Raw genomic sequence first — 14166 nt, 5'->3', positions numbered from 1 at the left:
TTCAGTAAACGTTCATTGTTCTGGTGTTCTGGAACGATATCATTTTTAAAAAGGATTCCTGACTTGAGAAACAAGTTCAAAGGATTTATAATTAATGAGCTGATGACTTGTGTTCTTACCAATAAACACATGAAATCAAATGTTTCTATTCCTGTGTTACACTCTAACATAATGCAGTCAAATGAACAGAAAACATTCTTGAAGATCAAGCAACAAAACCTTTTTTCAGCTACTACCAGGTAAATGTCTAATCTCAGTAATGAAAAACAGACTCGTTTATGGGTGAAGAAACAGCCTCTATAAGAGGACGGTGAATGAAGCTCCGCCCCTGACATGATTCAACTGCAACAAACCAGGAAACAGGCTGTTCCTCTTCCTAATTAAAGGCAGATGCACAGACGATCAGACTGAGTTCAGACCAAACTAGCAGCTTCCTCTGAGTGAGTCCAGCTACAGGAGAGAAAAGTGGAAAACTCCAACACTGCTGCTTCAAGCTGCTGACGCTCCACACACTGAATGAGAGTTTGAGCAAAAACACGACTCAAAGCAAGTTTCAGTGAAGGTAGTAGAGGAGGGAGGGGAGCCAGGACTGACTGTACTTCCTGTCTGCTGTTTTCAGCTTCACTCACAGACTCAATGGCTTCCAGATCAGAGGAGGATCTCTGCTGTCCGGTCTGTCAGGAGGTCTTCAGAGATCCTGTTATTCTGTCATGTAGCCACAGCTTCTGTAAGGACTGTCTGAAGAGATGGTGGAAAGAGAGAACAACACACGAGTGTCCAGTTTGTAAGGAAATATCAGTGCAGGAACCACCTTTAAACCGAGCTTTAAAGAACCTGTGTGAGTCGTTCTTACAGGAGAGAGATCAGAGAGCTTCAGAGGCTCTCTGCAGTCTGCACTCTGAGAAACTCAAACTCTTCTGTCTGGACCATCAGCAGCCAGTGTGTCTCATATGCAGAGACTCAGAAAAACACGCCAATCATAGATTCAGACCCATCGATGAAGCTGCACAACAACACAAGAAGGAACTTCAGGAAACTCTGGAGCCCTTAAAGGAGAAGTTAAAGGTTTGTGAAGAAGTTCAAGTGAAGTTTGATCAAACAGCAGAACACATTAAGGTCCAGGCCCGACACACAGAGAGGCAGATTAAGGAGCAGTTTAAGAAGCTTCAGCAGTTTCTAGCAGAGGAAGAGGAGGCCAGGCTGGCTGCACTGAGGGAGGAAGAGGAGCAGAAGAGTGGGATGATGAAGGAGAAGATGGAGGCTCTGAGCAGAGAGATAGCAGCTCTTTCAGACACAGTCAGAGCCACAGAGGAGGAGCTGAGAGCTGAAGACGTCTCATTCCTGCACAACTACAAGGCTGCAGTGGAAAGAGTCCAGCGCTGCCCCCTGCTGGATGATCCACAGCTGCCCTCAGGAGCTCTGATAGACCAGGCCAAACTCCTGGGCAACCTGACCTTCAACATCTGGAACAACATGAAGGACATGGTCTCCTACACTCCTCTCATTCTGGACCCAAACACTGCAAACCCAGAACTCATCCTGTCTGAAGATCTGACCAGTGTGAGATATGGAGAAGAGAGGCAGCAGCTTCCTGATAATCCAGAGAGGTTTGATTATTACATTTCTGTCCTCGGCTCTGAGGGCTTTAACTCAGGGACTCACAGCTGGGATGTCGAGGTTGGAAATAATACAAGCTGGATACTTGGTGTGGTAGAAGAGTCTATTCAGAGGAAGGGAAACACAGAGTTTGGATTTTGGGGTGTAATGTTCAGTTTAGGTAAATACTCAACACGCTCACCATCAGCAGGATTCAATAATCTCTCAGTACGGAAGAAGCTCCAGAGGATCAGAGTGAATCTGGACTGGAACAGAGGAAAGCTGTCGTTCTCTGACCCTGATACTAACACACACATACACACCTTCATACACACTTTCTTTCACAGGATGTTTCCATTTATTCAAACTGGGGATGATATCAAGGTGTTGCCGGTGACGATGGCGGTGTCACTGTCAGTTTTAGTAGAGCAGGTCAGTTCAGGATGGTTTTTTTTCTAATGTGCTTTCCTGTCAGTGCTGCATGCAGCCAAAACCCCAAATATTTCAAAGATATTCTTTTTTAGCTTTTTGTCCTTTTTTACATTGTGCTCTAAAGCTTCTGTGACTATAGCTTATTCAGTTTATTTGTAATGCGTGACAGCAGTAAGCTACAGCACAAATGGTGGTATAAAATCTGTTTTGGATTGTTTATTATTTTATATGGGATATGGGTATTAATTATTTTTCTGTTCTTTTTGAGTTCCCTGGCCTCCGCTCCAGTCTTTCCTGGTTTGAGTGAAAGAGGAGGTTGAGGGTGGAGCTGGTTTACAAGCAGAAGCCAATAAAATGGACTGAAACATGTCTTGTGATCACGCAGGGGGGAATGGCGTTCTTCTTAAATACACACACACACACACACACACACACACACACACACACACACACACACACACACACACACACTTTTTTTAATACATTACATCTGTGTGTTCTTGGCTTATTGGTCCCTAATAGTGCTGTCCACCTTTTCACATGGAAAATCATTTCACTGTTTCTCACTGAATGACTCCCCAAACTAGATTTGAAATTCTATCAAGTTTCTAATCATTACAAGTGATTCATGTTTCTATTTGATGTGTGTAAATGGAGATGATTTAGTTTGCTGGGATATGGACTGACATGTGTTGAATGGGAGGAGCAGTTTGTTGTTGTCTTCTTGTCTGTTTATGACAACAATAAATATGTTGTTGAAACAATGATTCATGTTTAACTCCATATATGAAATGTTTCTGATCTTTGAATTCTGTTTGATTAAAGACTTTCTTCATGACACAAATGAGATTTGAGTGTATGAATAGAACTAAATAAAATCAGAGTTTAAAGGCTGGAGTATTATGTACGTGCTTCACTGTCAGTATCTTCAGGGGGATTCAAAGTCATGAGATAAATTAGTGCAGAGGTGTGTAGAGAAAAATATCTGAGCTTTATTTTCTATCAAAGCAGAGCGTGTCATCCAGTGTTAGGGTTGAAAAATCATAAATTCAGTGTTATTGTTTGGATTTGAAATATTGCAGGTACATAGAGTGCAGAGAGTTTTCGCAGCATGCTTACACAAACACCAGTGATGGCTTTTTATAAGTCTCTGGGTCAGAGAGTCCAAACAAGATGTCCTGAACTGGGCCTTATAATCAACTGAAAGATAACATTCGACAATTAAGGCTACACAGGGTGTGTTTTTGTGTCCATGTTTCTTTTATTTCAGGAAAAGGAACTGATAGGAGGTCGAGGGACTGAGTGGACTTGGATTGAACAGGTAAGATTCGCAGCAGACTGCCACTTTGGTGTTGGGAGAAGATAGCCATAATAATCTTCTGTTATTGTCACAGTACATAAGCTGTACGGCCTGATGAGGGTCATCTTTTCTGTGAAGCAGTTTGCCGGTTCACACAAAAGTCCAGTGCTGTAAAACTTCTAATTTCAACTGCCAAAGCAAATTAAATCTTTTTAAACAAACTAAGAACTAAGCATGATGCGACTGGAGTCGTGTGTGTCAAGACTGATTTCAGCAGAAGTGGAGACAGCGAAGAGTAGAGTGAACGGGTATTGTTTAGAAGGGTTCAGGAAATCTGAGCTGGCAGCAATCACTTCTGAGTGTCGGGTCAGAACACTTGCAACTTTTCAGATGCAAGAGGAACAAACTGGCAGAGTCCAGGAATAAAGTTGTCATTCTTTATATTTCAAGAATGGCCCCATGGGTGGGCGAGAGTGTGGGGTGTGAGTGTGTGTGGTTTGGTCTTATGAACGCACACACTGTCGGTTGTGCAGCTGCCGTTTGTCTCTGAACTGAAGCTGCATGTGTGCACATGAGCCAGCTTCAAACTTGGCAGTTTTGTGTCTGGATTAATGCAGTAAGTTGTTCTTCTGTTTAAGTTTAAATATTTGAAATACTGTATTTGTGTTTCTGATAATATCTGTGAATACTGGATTACCATACATCAGAAAGAACTGTTTTTTCCACATTATTACTTATGTTTTTATTTGCTAATGTCAGAAATTATTTTTGAGAATAATAAATGTTTGAAAAGAAACAATGTAAACAATCATGGACAAATAATATATGATCACAAGATTATATTAAAAAAATCAAGCTGCTGTAATGAGAAAAACCATTTGGGCTGAGCACAATTATCTGTAGTTTGTTTCCATTGAGGAACACTTCTGCATTACATAGACAGGCTTGTTTGTCCTGACAACTCCTGTGTGAATGTAGATGAACATCAAAGTGTCAGATAGAGATACAGCACATGTAGCTGTACAAGAGATTACTTATACTCACTGTAGAGGATCCACAGGGACACCTGATGACAATGTTTAGAATCAGCAGCTTATTTAAACCATTTACTAGCCACAAACATGAGGTCATCACCTGAAATAGTTTTCCCATAAGTCTTGAAGGAGTTCCCAGAGATGCTGAGCACTTGTTGGCCCTTTTGCCTTCACTCTGCGGTCCATCACATCCCAAACCATCTCAACTGGGTTTAGGTCAGGTGACTGTGGAGGTCAGGCCATCTGGACAATAAGTCTCACTATCTGTTTAACATCTCCCATGAAGTTACAATGCCCCACTCTATGTGTGTGTGTGTAGAACACATTTGTGATGCTATCCTTTATGTATATAAGTGACACAAAAGTGACATTACTAAAACATGTTATCTATACATAAAATAAAGAAATATCAATCACAATCCCCAACAGTGTCACCAGCAAAGCACGTCCACACCATCACACCTCCTCCTCCATGCTTCATAGTGGGAACCATGCATGTAGAGGTCATCTGTCCACCTTTTCTGTGTCACACAACGACACGGCAGGGAGAAGCAAAGATCTCAAATTTGGACTAATCAGCCAGAAATACAGATTTCCACTGGTCTAACGTCTATTCCTTGCGTTTCTTAGCCCAAACAAAAATAAAATATAAATATATAAACTAAACTAGAAAAAAAATATATAACATATAACATCGACTAACAGGTGTGATGAGATGAGTGAGTGCACTTCCTGTCAGGAGAATAATGGTAGTTGAAGCCAGAATGATACACAGGATAAAGCTCAGACCTTTGTTAACCGTGCAGATGAAGTTTTGGTTGGAGGTGGAGACAACTTTGAACAACAGAAGAATTTGTCCTGTTGGCTATCTCAACAGCAGCTAGCTGTCCAGGATTGTTTGTATGTTAATGAGTCCATTTATACAAAAAGTGCTTTATGACAGGCTGAAATGGACTGATGGACTGAAGACTGACTGTGTTCATAGTGTCACGGCTGGGGCAGTGTTCGTGTGGTGTAGTGAGAAAAGGATCCAAAATGCAGGTACTGGCTGGGGTGCAAGTGAGCGTTTGTTGGTAGTGAAGGCAAAGTACAAAACAGGAAATAAGGAACAGGGAGCAACTAATACCTAGACTGGGAAAACTACTAAACAAACCTGAAAACATGCCTGGAACACAGGCAGACATACACTATAAATACACACAATGTAATGAGGGAATGACACACCAGAGAGGAACACAGCTGAACCTAATTAGACACGACGAGACACAGACCTTCAAAGTAAAACAGGAAACTCACAAACTGTTTTACAAACACAAACTCAGGGACACGAACAAGCACGTGGGGGAAGAATACAGGTTGGAGCAATAAACCACTGAACACCAGAATCAAATCCTAAGAACTAATAAAAAAATCAGAAGAAACTATAAAATAATAACAATAAACTCAAAACAATGCGTCACCGAACCAGGACCATGACACAAAGTGGGCGACAGAGCATTTAGTTTCAGCTGCTCTGACCTTCACATACTGACCTGTTCACTATGATCATAACATCTATCCATTTATATTCTGTAGAGCTCATCATTAATTTTTCATTGTTTTTATTGCTTAAAGAGAGTGCAATGTTTTACTACTTTAATGTAACATCATCCACTCATTTTGACGCTATGTGGCACCAAACAGATGGAGGTAGCTGATGTCCACAGCTGTGCAAACACATGAGTGAGAGTGAAAGAGACATAGGAGAGTTCACCTATAACATGAGGAGACATGTTACAGCAGCCAGAGAGCACAGAAATGGCTGATTCTGTCTTCCAGCAAGAATCAGAGGACATGAGTGGACAGAACAACTTTTCCTAATCTATAAGTAATGATTTTAACATTTCTGTATTTGATTTGATTTGATATTTTGGAAGGGTTGGGTCGGGACTTCTCTCACTCAATGCCTCTAGATCAAAAAGTATATAATTCCCATTTAACATGTGTGTATGTGTGGCAACGCAAGGGAGTGATGATGACAGGGTAAAAAGGGAAAGCAATCATGATGCACTCACACTAGGGTGGTGGTGTGGTAACTGCAAGCTCAAAACCTGAAAGCACCACCCAGCCACGCCCACTTTAGGCTTTCAGCTTCTGAATAAGGGAAACAAAAGTTTTGAATATATCCAAAACATGAAAAGAGTCATCCTCTTCACCCTCTGTAGTTACTGTAGAAACACACCGGTGATATGCAGCTTCAAAATGACCTCCTTCCAGTGCTGCGACACAAAAATAAGAATTTACAAATCATACAGAAACAAAATGTCCAAAACAAAAGAATAAACCGAATCTCCAGTTTAAAGCAAACAAACTATCTATTCAATCTACCAGTATTGTGGATTGTGCTATAAAATGAAAAACTCCATGCATTCAAAACACATTAACAAATTAACATTTTTCAAGGGAACTTAAAACCCGAGTAATAAACAAAGATTAATGCTAACTAGTGCCCATCACATTATAGGGTTGGGCACTCCCTTAACCACAAGCAAAGCAGAATAAACAAAGTGAAAAAAGGGGAAGGGCAAAGCAGCAGCTCTTCTGTAACACAGCCCAGAGTAGCAGTAGTGGCCCCGCTGAAAAAATATTAAGTGCACACCAGGTATCTACAATGTGCAATAAATTGTGCAAAGTCCTGTTAAAACATTTACACTGACCATTTCCAGTCAGATGATGGGGGTGTGATTAGGCCTCACTGAAAGTAGAAACCTATATTTAATAGTCTTTTGTCCATTACTGCACACTTTGGATAGAACTGTTCCCTCTTTGGAAGGCCATGACAGAAACTGTATCCCATGTACTAAACCCATAAATACTCATCAACCTATATTCTCTCAGACCAGGGCCAACAGTTTGTATTCTCTGTATTTAAAGGAGCCGTCAGACAATGGAATTTCTGGAAGAAAAAGACTTCACAACATCATCCCTAAAACTACCCAACCTGACAGAAAGGATGAACCATTAAGGTAAAGATTGTTTTTATATGTTGTTCGGCTCAGAGATTATTAAACCTCTGTCAGGGCCGGCGTACAATCGCAGATTATGTAATAGACTTTCGGACTGCAGCTGCAGAGGCAGGCTGGCCAAGTCAAGCCCTTCAGGGAGTTTACCTCTGTTCCCTGAATGAAGCTATGAAAGATCAAATGGCCTCACCTGACAAGCCAGCCACCTTTGAGGAGTTAGCCTCTCTCTCCCTTTGTATTGATAATTGTCTGAGGGAGAGAGAGGGAGAAAAGAGTTATAGTTACCTATGTTCTCATGTGATTCACAAGCCCTGTCTTCTTCTCTCGGTGTCATTAATCGTCAACCAGGTCACTCACTTATTTCAGGCTCTTGTTGATTCAGGCTGTGAACATAACCCCTTGATTTGTATCTGGCTAGTCAGTTAAATATACCTCTCCTGCCCCTAGATTGCCCTTTTCTGGCCAGTGCTAATGGTAACCATAGAGAGACACTGCCTTTCTTCATCATCTGTTCATGGTTCAGGGTTCAGGGGTGGCCACTATTTATCATGACCTCCATCCAAGAGGTTTTCAATAACAGTAAAGCCCTGTCACTTCCACCATTCAACGACTGCACCATAGAACTCCTTCTCGGTGCCAGTCTACCCACCAGTCACCAGTACAATCTGTCAAAACTAGAATGAGTTGCCATGGAAAACTTCAATGGGTGCAGGGTTTGTTTTGTAGGGGAAAAGGATGACTTGCTGTGCCCCTGACTTCCAGGGCCTCAAAGAAAAAAACATAAAAAAATACCCCCTTCCACTCATCAGCTCTGCATTTGAGCTGCTTCATGGTTGCACAATATTCACCAATCTCCACCTCTGAAAAGCATACCATTCGGTTCATGGTGTGCCAGAAATAAGGTACAGACTCTGCATCCTGCGTGACTTTTGTAGCCTTTATCCACACCTCACAGGCCATGGTCAAATATAATATTAGACTTTGTCACTGGTCACCCAGTTTCCTCTGGGAAAACAACCATGCACATAATCCCGGAAAAGCTCCCCACTGCTTCCTAAACCGCAAAAACACTGGTTGAACAGGTAATCAGGTTACATGGGATACCTATGGAAATAGTGTCAGAAAAGAGACTACAGTTTGTTCCACAGGTCTGGAAGAAGTTTTGTATGGCCCTAGGGCCAAAGCCATATCTCAGTTCTGGATATCTCCCTCAGGCTAATGGTCAGACTGAGCACTTCAATCAGGAGCTAGAAGCCATGCTCTGCTGCATCACTACCCATGGGTAGAATATGCTCACAATAAACTCACTTCTTCTGCTACAGGTCTCTCTCCATTTGAGGCATCTTTAGGTTATTAACCCCTGCTGTTCCCAGAGCAGGAAACTGAATTTGCTGTGCCGTCAGCACAGCATCACCTTCAGTGCTGCTGCCAGGCTTGGTCACGGACACGGGAGGCCCTGCTTCGTTCGTTGACACGACAGCTTCATTATGCCAACCAACAGCATACAGGGGCTCCAACATACTCCCTGTCACAAGAGGTGTGGCTGGCTGCAAAAGACATTTGTTGGGTCTAAACACAGACCCCGCTGTATCCAGGACTTATTCCCATGAAAGAAAAACAAGGCAACAGTGTTACTTGCGCAAGGGAGGCCACATCTATGTCCAGCACGACAATGAACCCCATGATGGCCTCCTCTCGCTGGCTTTTATTGAGAGACAGTTCACACAAAACACAGCAAAGCAACGCCCCCCGCATTGTATGTATATGTGTGAACTTCTATATGTAAGTAGGAATGTGTGTGTGTGTGTGTGTGTGTGCGTGTGTGTGTGTGTGTTAGACCTCCTGCTGACCAAAGGGTCGTAACCTCAGGAAGCTTAGATCAAAAGAAGTAGATCCTCCAGATAGGATGTATCTGCAATTAAACCTTACAGCCCCCTACCCAGAACCCCGAGAATCTGGGGGGAAGGACAGTGGAATCCCTTTCATCAAAGTTGGCAAGCATAAAAATGACAAACATTTAACAATCTACTCTAACATTCCCTCCTGTTTTGTGATTTTTATGCTCCAAATTATTCCTGTGTAGTATATTCTTATCCATGCACCTCTTGCTTGACAATTTCAGCGCAGGCGTCATTTATACACAGGCTTCTGTCATATCATTCATGTCAGTCAATTCATACTGTTGTAAAAGTACATAATTAACAAATGTATCAGAAATCATCTTAGTTCGCATTGATCTTATACACGGTAAAATTCATCCTATACATAAACAAATCAAATGTCAACAGTCCAAAAACAGGAATTAATATTTTCAAAAGAAAATGCCACCAAGGACCAGACATTAACCAAGCTCTCCAGCCTTGTGGTGCATCTACTCCTGTCGTGCGATTCATTATGTATTCCTGCAAGTAAACAACTGAATGTAACAGTCAAACAAGAAGAATCAACATACTCAAAAATCATATGTCACTACAATCCAACTGTATACAGACATAGACATTCAAACACATCAGTTGACTTTATCGTTTGTCCATGTGGCTCTCAGCTGACTTCAAAGCTGTAGCCTGGTCAACACCCTTCTTTATGACTCCTATCAATCCCCCGAGATCTTCTCACTGTAGGCAGTGGGGGTTAGAGTCAACTGGTGAATTATCTGCTTTTTACAACTCTTCTCCTGTCCTGTTGTCGCCACAGGAAAAGCTTTGTAAAGGAAATTGGATCAAGCTGTTTTGATCTTCTCGGCTCAAAGCCTCGACCAGCTTACAGAAGTGTTCATGTAACTCAGTTCATGTAAATGTAGACAAAAGGCTTCTCTGTTTGCATCCTTCTTGCAGAGGACACAAAGAATAGGTGATGTTGTACAAATTCCATGATAAATCTCCAACTTGGACTAATCCAGTGCCCTTCATTCACATAGGCAACTGGCCTGTTTCCAGTTCATTTAGCTGTTCAATGTCCTGTAGCAAGTCAGATTCTTGGAGTCAGACTAGCAGGTCTGTCGTACCAGAGCAGTTCACCTTTCCAGCTACTGGTGAATCAACCGTCCATTCAGGTTCAGAAGTTGAAAAGTTGGCAGTGTCCCAAGTACGTTTACTCCTGGATGTGTTGCTAAGGCAACCAAACAAACTGTCTCGCTCTCAGTGATGCTATATGGCCACAGTCCAGAAGAATGTGTAACCAGTGGCATCACAAGCATAGCCATTGGTCTCGTTCTTTATGTGAGCGGTTGTGTTCACAAACTTCCACCAGTAGTTGTTGAAAACTCATGCTGGTACTGGGTGTGATTTGCTCTGTCCCAGTGCGCTCCTGTCATCCCACTCAGGGTCCACAGGCACAAGAAGGTGAACAGCACATTCCCAGCCATTCTAAATTGGGTTCAGGATCCGTTGGTTTCTTCACCAGGATTGAGATGAGAGGTCCTAGAGATATACTCCCCCCTTTGTACCGCTGGCCTTTTCACCATCACCCAGAGTCGGCCAGGAAGTGTGTTACCTTCTTGCAGTGCGCTTGATGTATCCAAGTGTTCCTTTCAGCGATCTTCACTGCTGTGGTCATCGTCAGCAGCATCCGATATGGATCTTCCCACCGTGGACTGGACCAGCACTTCCTCTCCATGGCCTTGTCAACATCCAATCTCCAGACTTCAGATTCTGCTCCTGCGGAGAAACAGAATCATCTGGCAGATCATTTGTTCTCAAGACGTCTTTATTTTTGAACATTTTAAGCATCTAATCTGCTAATATGCTCTCTCTTCTGCTCTTCTATCATCACTACAGAAGAATAGAACTCTAAATGCTCTAACATATATAATCTCAACGAGTCAGACCATTCTCTATTGGAGTAATCCTCATGTACATTCATATACATCTTAACAAATTCTATACACAGTCTAACCATGTCCTGCGTGTCTTCCTAAGTCTTAGCTTTACTGTTCCATTAGTTCTCTCTATCAACCCTGCACTTTGTGGGTGATATGAACAATGATGTTTTTAGTGTTATCCCTAGATGTTGTGCCATTAATCTAATCACTTCATTTACAAAATGTGGACCATTATCACTAAACAATACTCATAGTTATTACAGTTGGACAGCTCTATAGTCCATGTGAATAACTTGAAATGGGTGACAGGGTCTGGGGAATTTCCCTCTCTTAGGTCTCAAATTACCCCGAGAATTATGCTTACAACATATCATACATGACCTACAAAAAAAGGTTTTTTAAAGGGTATTTAATCTTAAAGTATAAACTACTCATTATCTCCCTCCTGTTGCGACGTGGCAAAGCCCATGGCGCAAAATAGCAGCAGTCTTATACAAAGTCTAAGGCAGTATTGGTTTATCACACAGATAACAAACACCATCCTGCAAACTCGCTCCTTCTGTATATCACAATTGTTTCCCTGCAGTAGGTCAGTGGCCCTGCATGTCTACCAGTGCATCCCGCATAATAGCCAACGTCTGCTGGCATTGCACTGCTAAAACGTTAACAACATGTTCTCCTAAAGTTGCCTCTTTCGCGATCTTATGTGCAAAAGCATTCTCTAATGCAACTGGATCTTTCCCTCACATGTGTACTACACATTTACAAATGGCAATTTTACTGGGTAATAACACTGCCTCCAGCAGATTTTGCAAGAGTTTGGCATGTCCTACAGGTTTCCCTGTAGGGGCTGTCACACCTCGTCTCACCCACTGCACTACAAAGAAATGTAATGTAGCAAATGTATATTGGCTGTCAGTGTATATTGTCACATTTTGTTTCTCTACAGCTTTACACGCTTCCGTTAAAGCTACCATCTCTGCTGCTTAAACAAATATGAAACATGCTAGTTGTCCTACACAGATAACTTTCTCACTGTCTACTACAGTAAAACCTGTTTTAGTCTGTCCCTCTGCTGTTGTAAAACTCAAACCATCAACAAACCAAACCTTTCCCTCAACAAGTGGCACATCTACCAAGTCATCCCTCGGCTTACACTCCTTCTCTACGTGGTCTCTACACTCATGAGAAGTGCCCTCTTCTTTCGTTGGCAAAAGGTTTGACGGATTCAGAATTGTGCACCATTTTATGGTAATATGTGGTTGTGAGAGTAACAGTAACATTAAAGACAAGTGTCTTGTAAGTGACAAAAATGTAACTTTAGTCTGTAGTAGTAGACATCCACCTCGTGTGGAACTAACAGTGTCAAAAGGGTGAAATAAACTATTTGCTGAAACATTGTACAGCTTAAGCTGCTGCACATACTGATCTCACGCATGGAAGTAAAGCACAAGCAACTAAAGCTAATCTTTTAGGATAGTAAGTTACTGGCTTCACTTGTGGAAAAAGTGCTGTTAGTTATGTCACAGTCACCTGGCATTTGTGCTGTTCACAGAACCACAAGTCCATCGCTGGACCTCCTCTGCGCTGTCACTTATGGAGCTTGGCACGCTCCCTCAGGTTCTCATGTTCCAACGCTGCTGAAGATTTTTAAGGCAGAGCACGTCGTACACCTTAGTTGTCTTCCTCAACGTCAACGTCGAAAGCCTTTCATCTTATTTAGGATTTTGCTGTGCAGAGTCTCCTCATGACGATCTCCTGGAAGCCCAGTAGCACAGCTCTCTGTGCTGAAGGTGATCTCCGATCCTCCTGAAGACTCTCTCCAGGCTTCAGCTTCCATCTTGTGGACGATCCTCTCAGTCACTCCTTCTCGTCATGGCGTCTCACGACATCTGCAAATTAAAATGACACTCCTCTCGCCACATGGCTTCCACCATGTGTCAACTCCCCAATGAGACATGTACAAGAATGTTGCACAGTCTCCCTAAAACAATCTCCAGGGTTTGTCCCCTGGAGCAGCTTCACTCCAACCTGTAACCCTGTGTAAAAACATCAGTCAGCAATTAAATGTTTAACTTGTTTAACTCCCAGCTCCACCTGGAGCCTGTATCCTAGAAGACAAAGTCTTAAAGTTAAAACAACTTCACACTTGCAACTAACTGCAGTTCATAAGTGTAATAAAGTATTCAACATCACAAAGACAAGTATCATGCGCAGGTTTCCTCCAATCATTAAATCACTATTATTACCATAATTTGTCCCAAATTATGAATCATCCCAATTTATTCCACAATTTAATTGGTGACTTTCCTTAAGCAATGTCACTCCACTCATTTTATCACTGTGAGCTCAATAGTGGCCAGCTAATGAGCCCCATGTTCAACTATTCTGTAACCACTGCACAGTTGTTCAATTGTCACTTGTCTGTCTGTGCTGAATCCTTTACAAGCACTCTTAAAGGAAAACAAACATTAGCCAAACACACGGTTCACCCTGGTGGTCAGGCGTGGGCCATCCAGATTCCAGAGATGCTGTAAAAAGGTCATAAAGTTAACACTCTGCTGTGAGAAAAGTAACACTGGTTTCAAACACAATATATCCCACACTGTATTCACTTCTTCCCTGTAACTTCATATTTTCTCCACAACACAGTGTAATTTAATCACCAACACACAGCCTGTAACCACAGTTTTCTTCACACCAAATCTCAGTAATCCTGCGATAAAAAAAAAACATCATTAAGTTGTGTCCTGCTATAAATCACATGATTGAATGACATGATTAACCATCTGCTGTAAAAAGAAATGTAAATGTTAGCGCTGCGCATTTGTATACACTCTTTCTCACAGTAATCTCTGTGAGCAACACAAGGTAGTTAATAACAAACCCATGGTGAATTCACAGACACAGAAAATTTTAAACTAAAAAGTTAAATTTGCAGAGTTCACATAGTCATGTGAACCAAGTTTCCTCCTGTGGTCT

General features: G+C 42.0%; 1 protein-coding gene across 1 annotated transcript; it reads left to right on the top strand.

The window, feature by feature from the left end:
• The first annotated feature begins 556 nt into the window (after positions 1 to 556).
• LOC134623968 (nuclear factor 7, brain-like) lies at positions 557 to 8650 on the top strand. Its single transcript, XM_063468967.1, has 3 exons — positions 557 to 2028; positions 3299 to 3349; positions 8579 to 8650. The coding sequence occupies exons 1-3, from the start codon at positions 637 to 639 to the stop codon at positions 8648 to 8650; spliced, it is 1515 nt and encodes a 504-aa protein (XP_063325037.1). The 5' UTR covers positions 557 to 636.
• The last annotated feature ends 5516 nt before the right edge of the window (positions 8651 to 14166 follow it).

Source organism: Pelmatolapia mariae, linkage group LG3_W, assembly GCF_036321145.2.
Source record: "Pelmatolapia mariae isolate MD_Pm_ZW linkage group LG3_W, Pm_UMD_F_2, whole genome shotgun sequence".
In the NCBI taxonomy this organism is placed as follows: domain Eukaryota; kingdom Metazoa; phylum Chordata; class Actinopteri; order Cichliformes; family Cichlidae; genus Pelmatolapia; species Pelmatolapia mariae.
The sequence above is the reverse complement of the archived record's forward strand: the minus strand, read 5'-3'. Positions and strand labels throughout refer to the sequence as shown.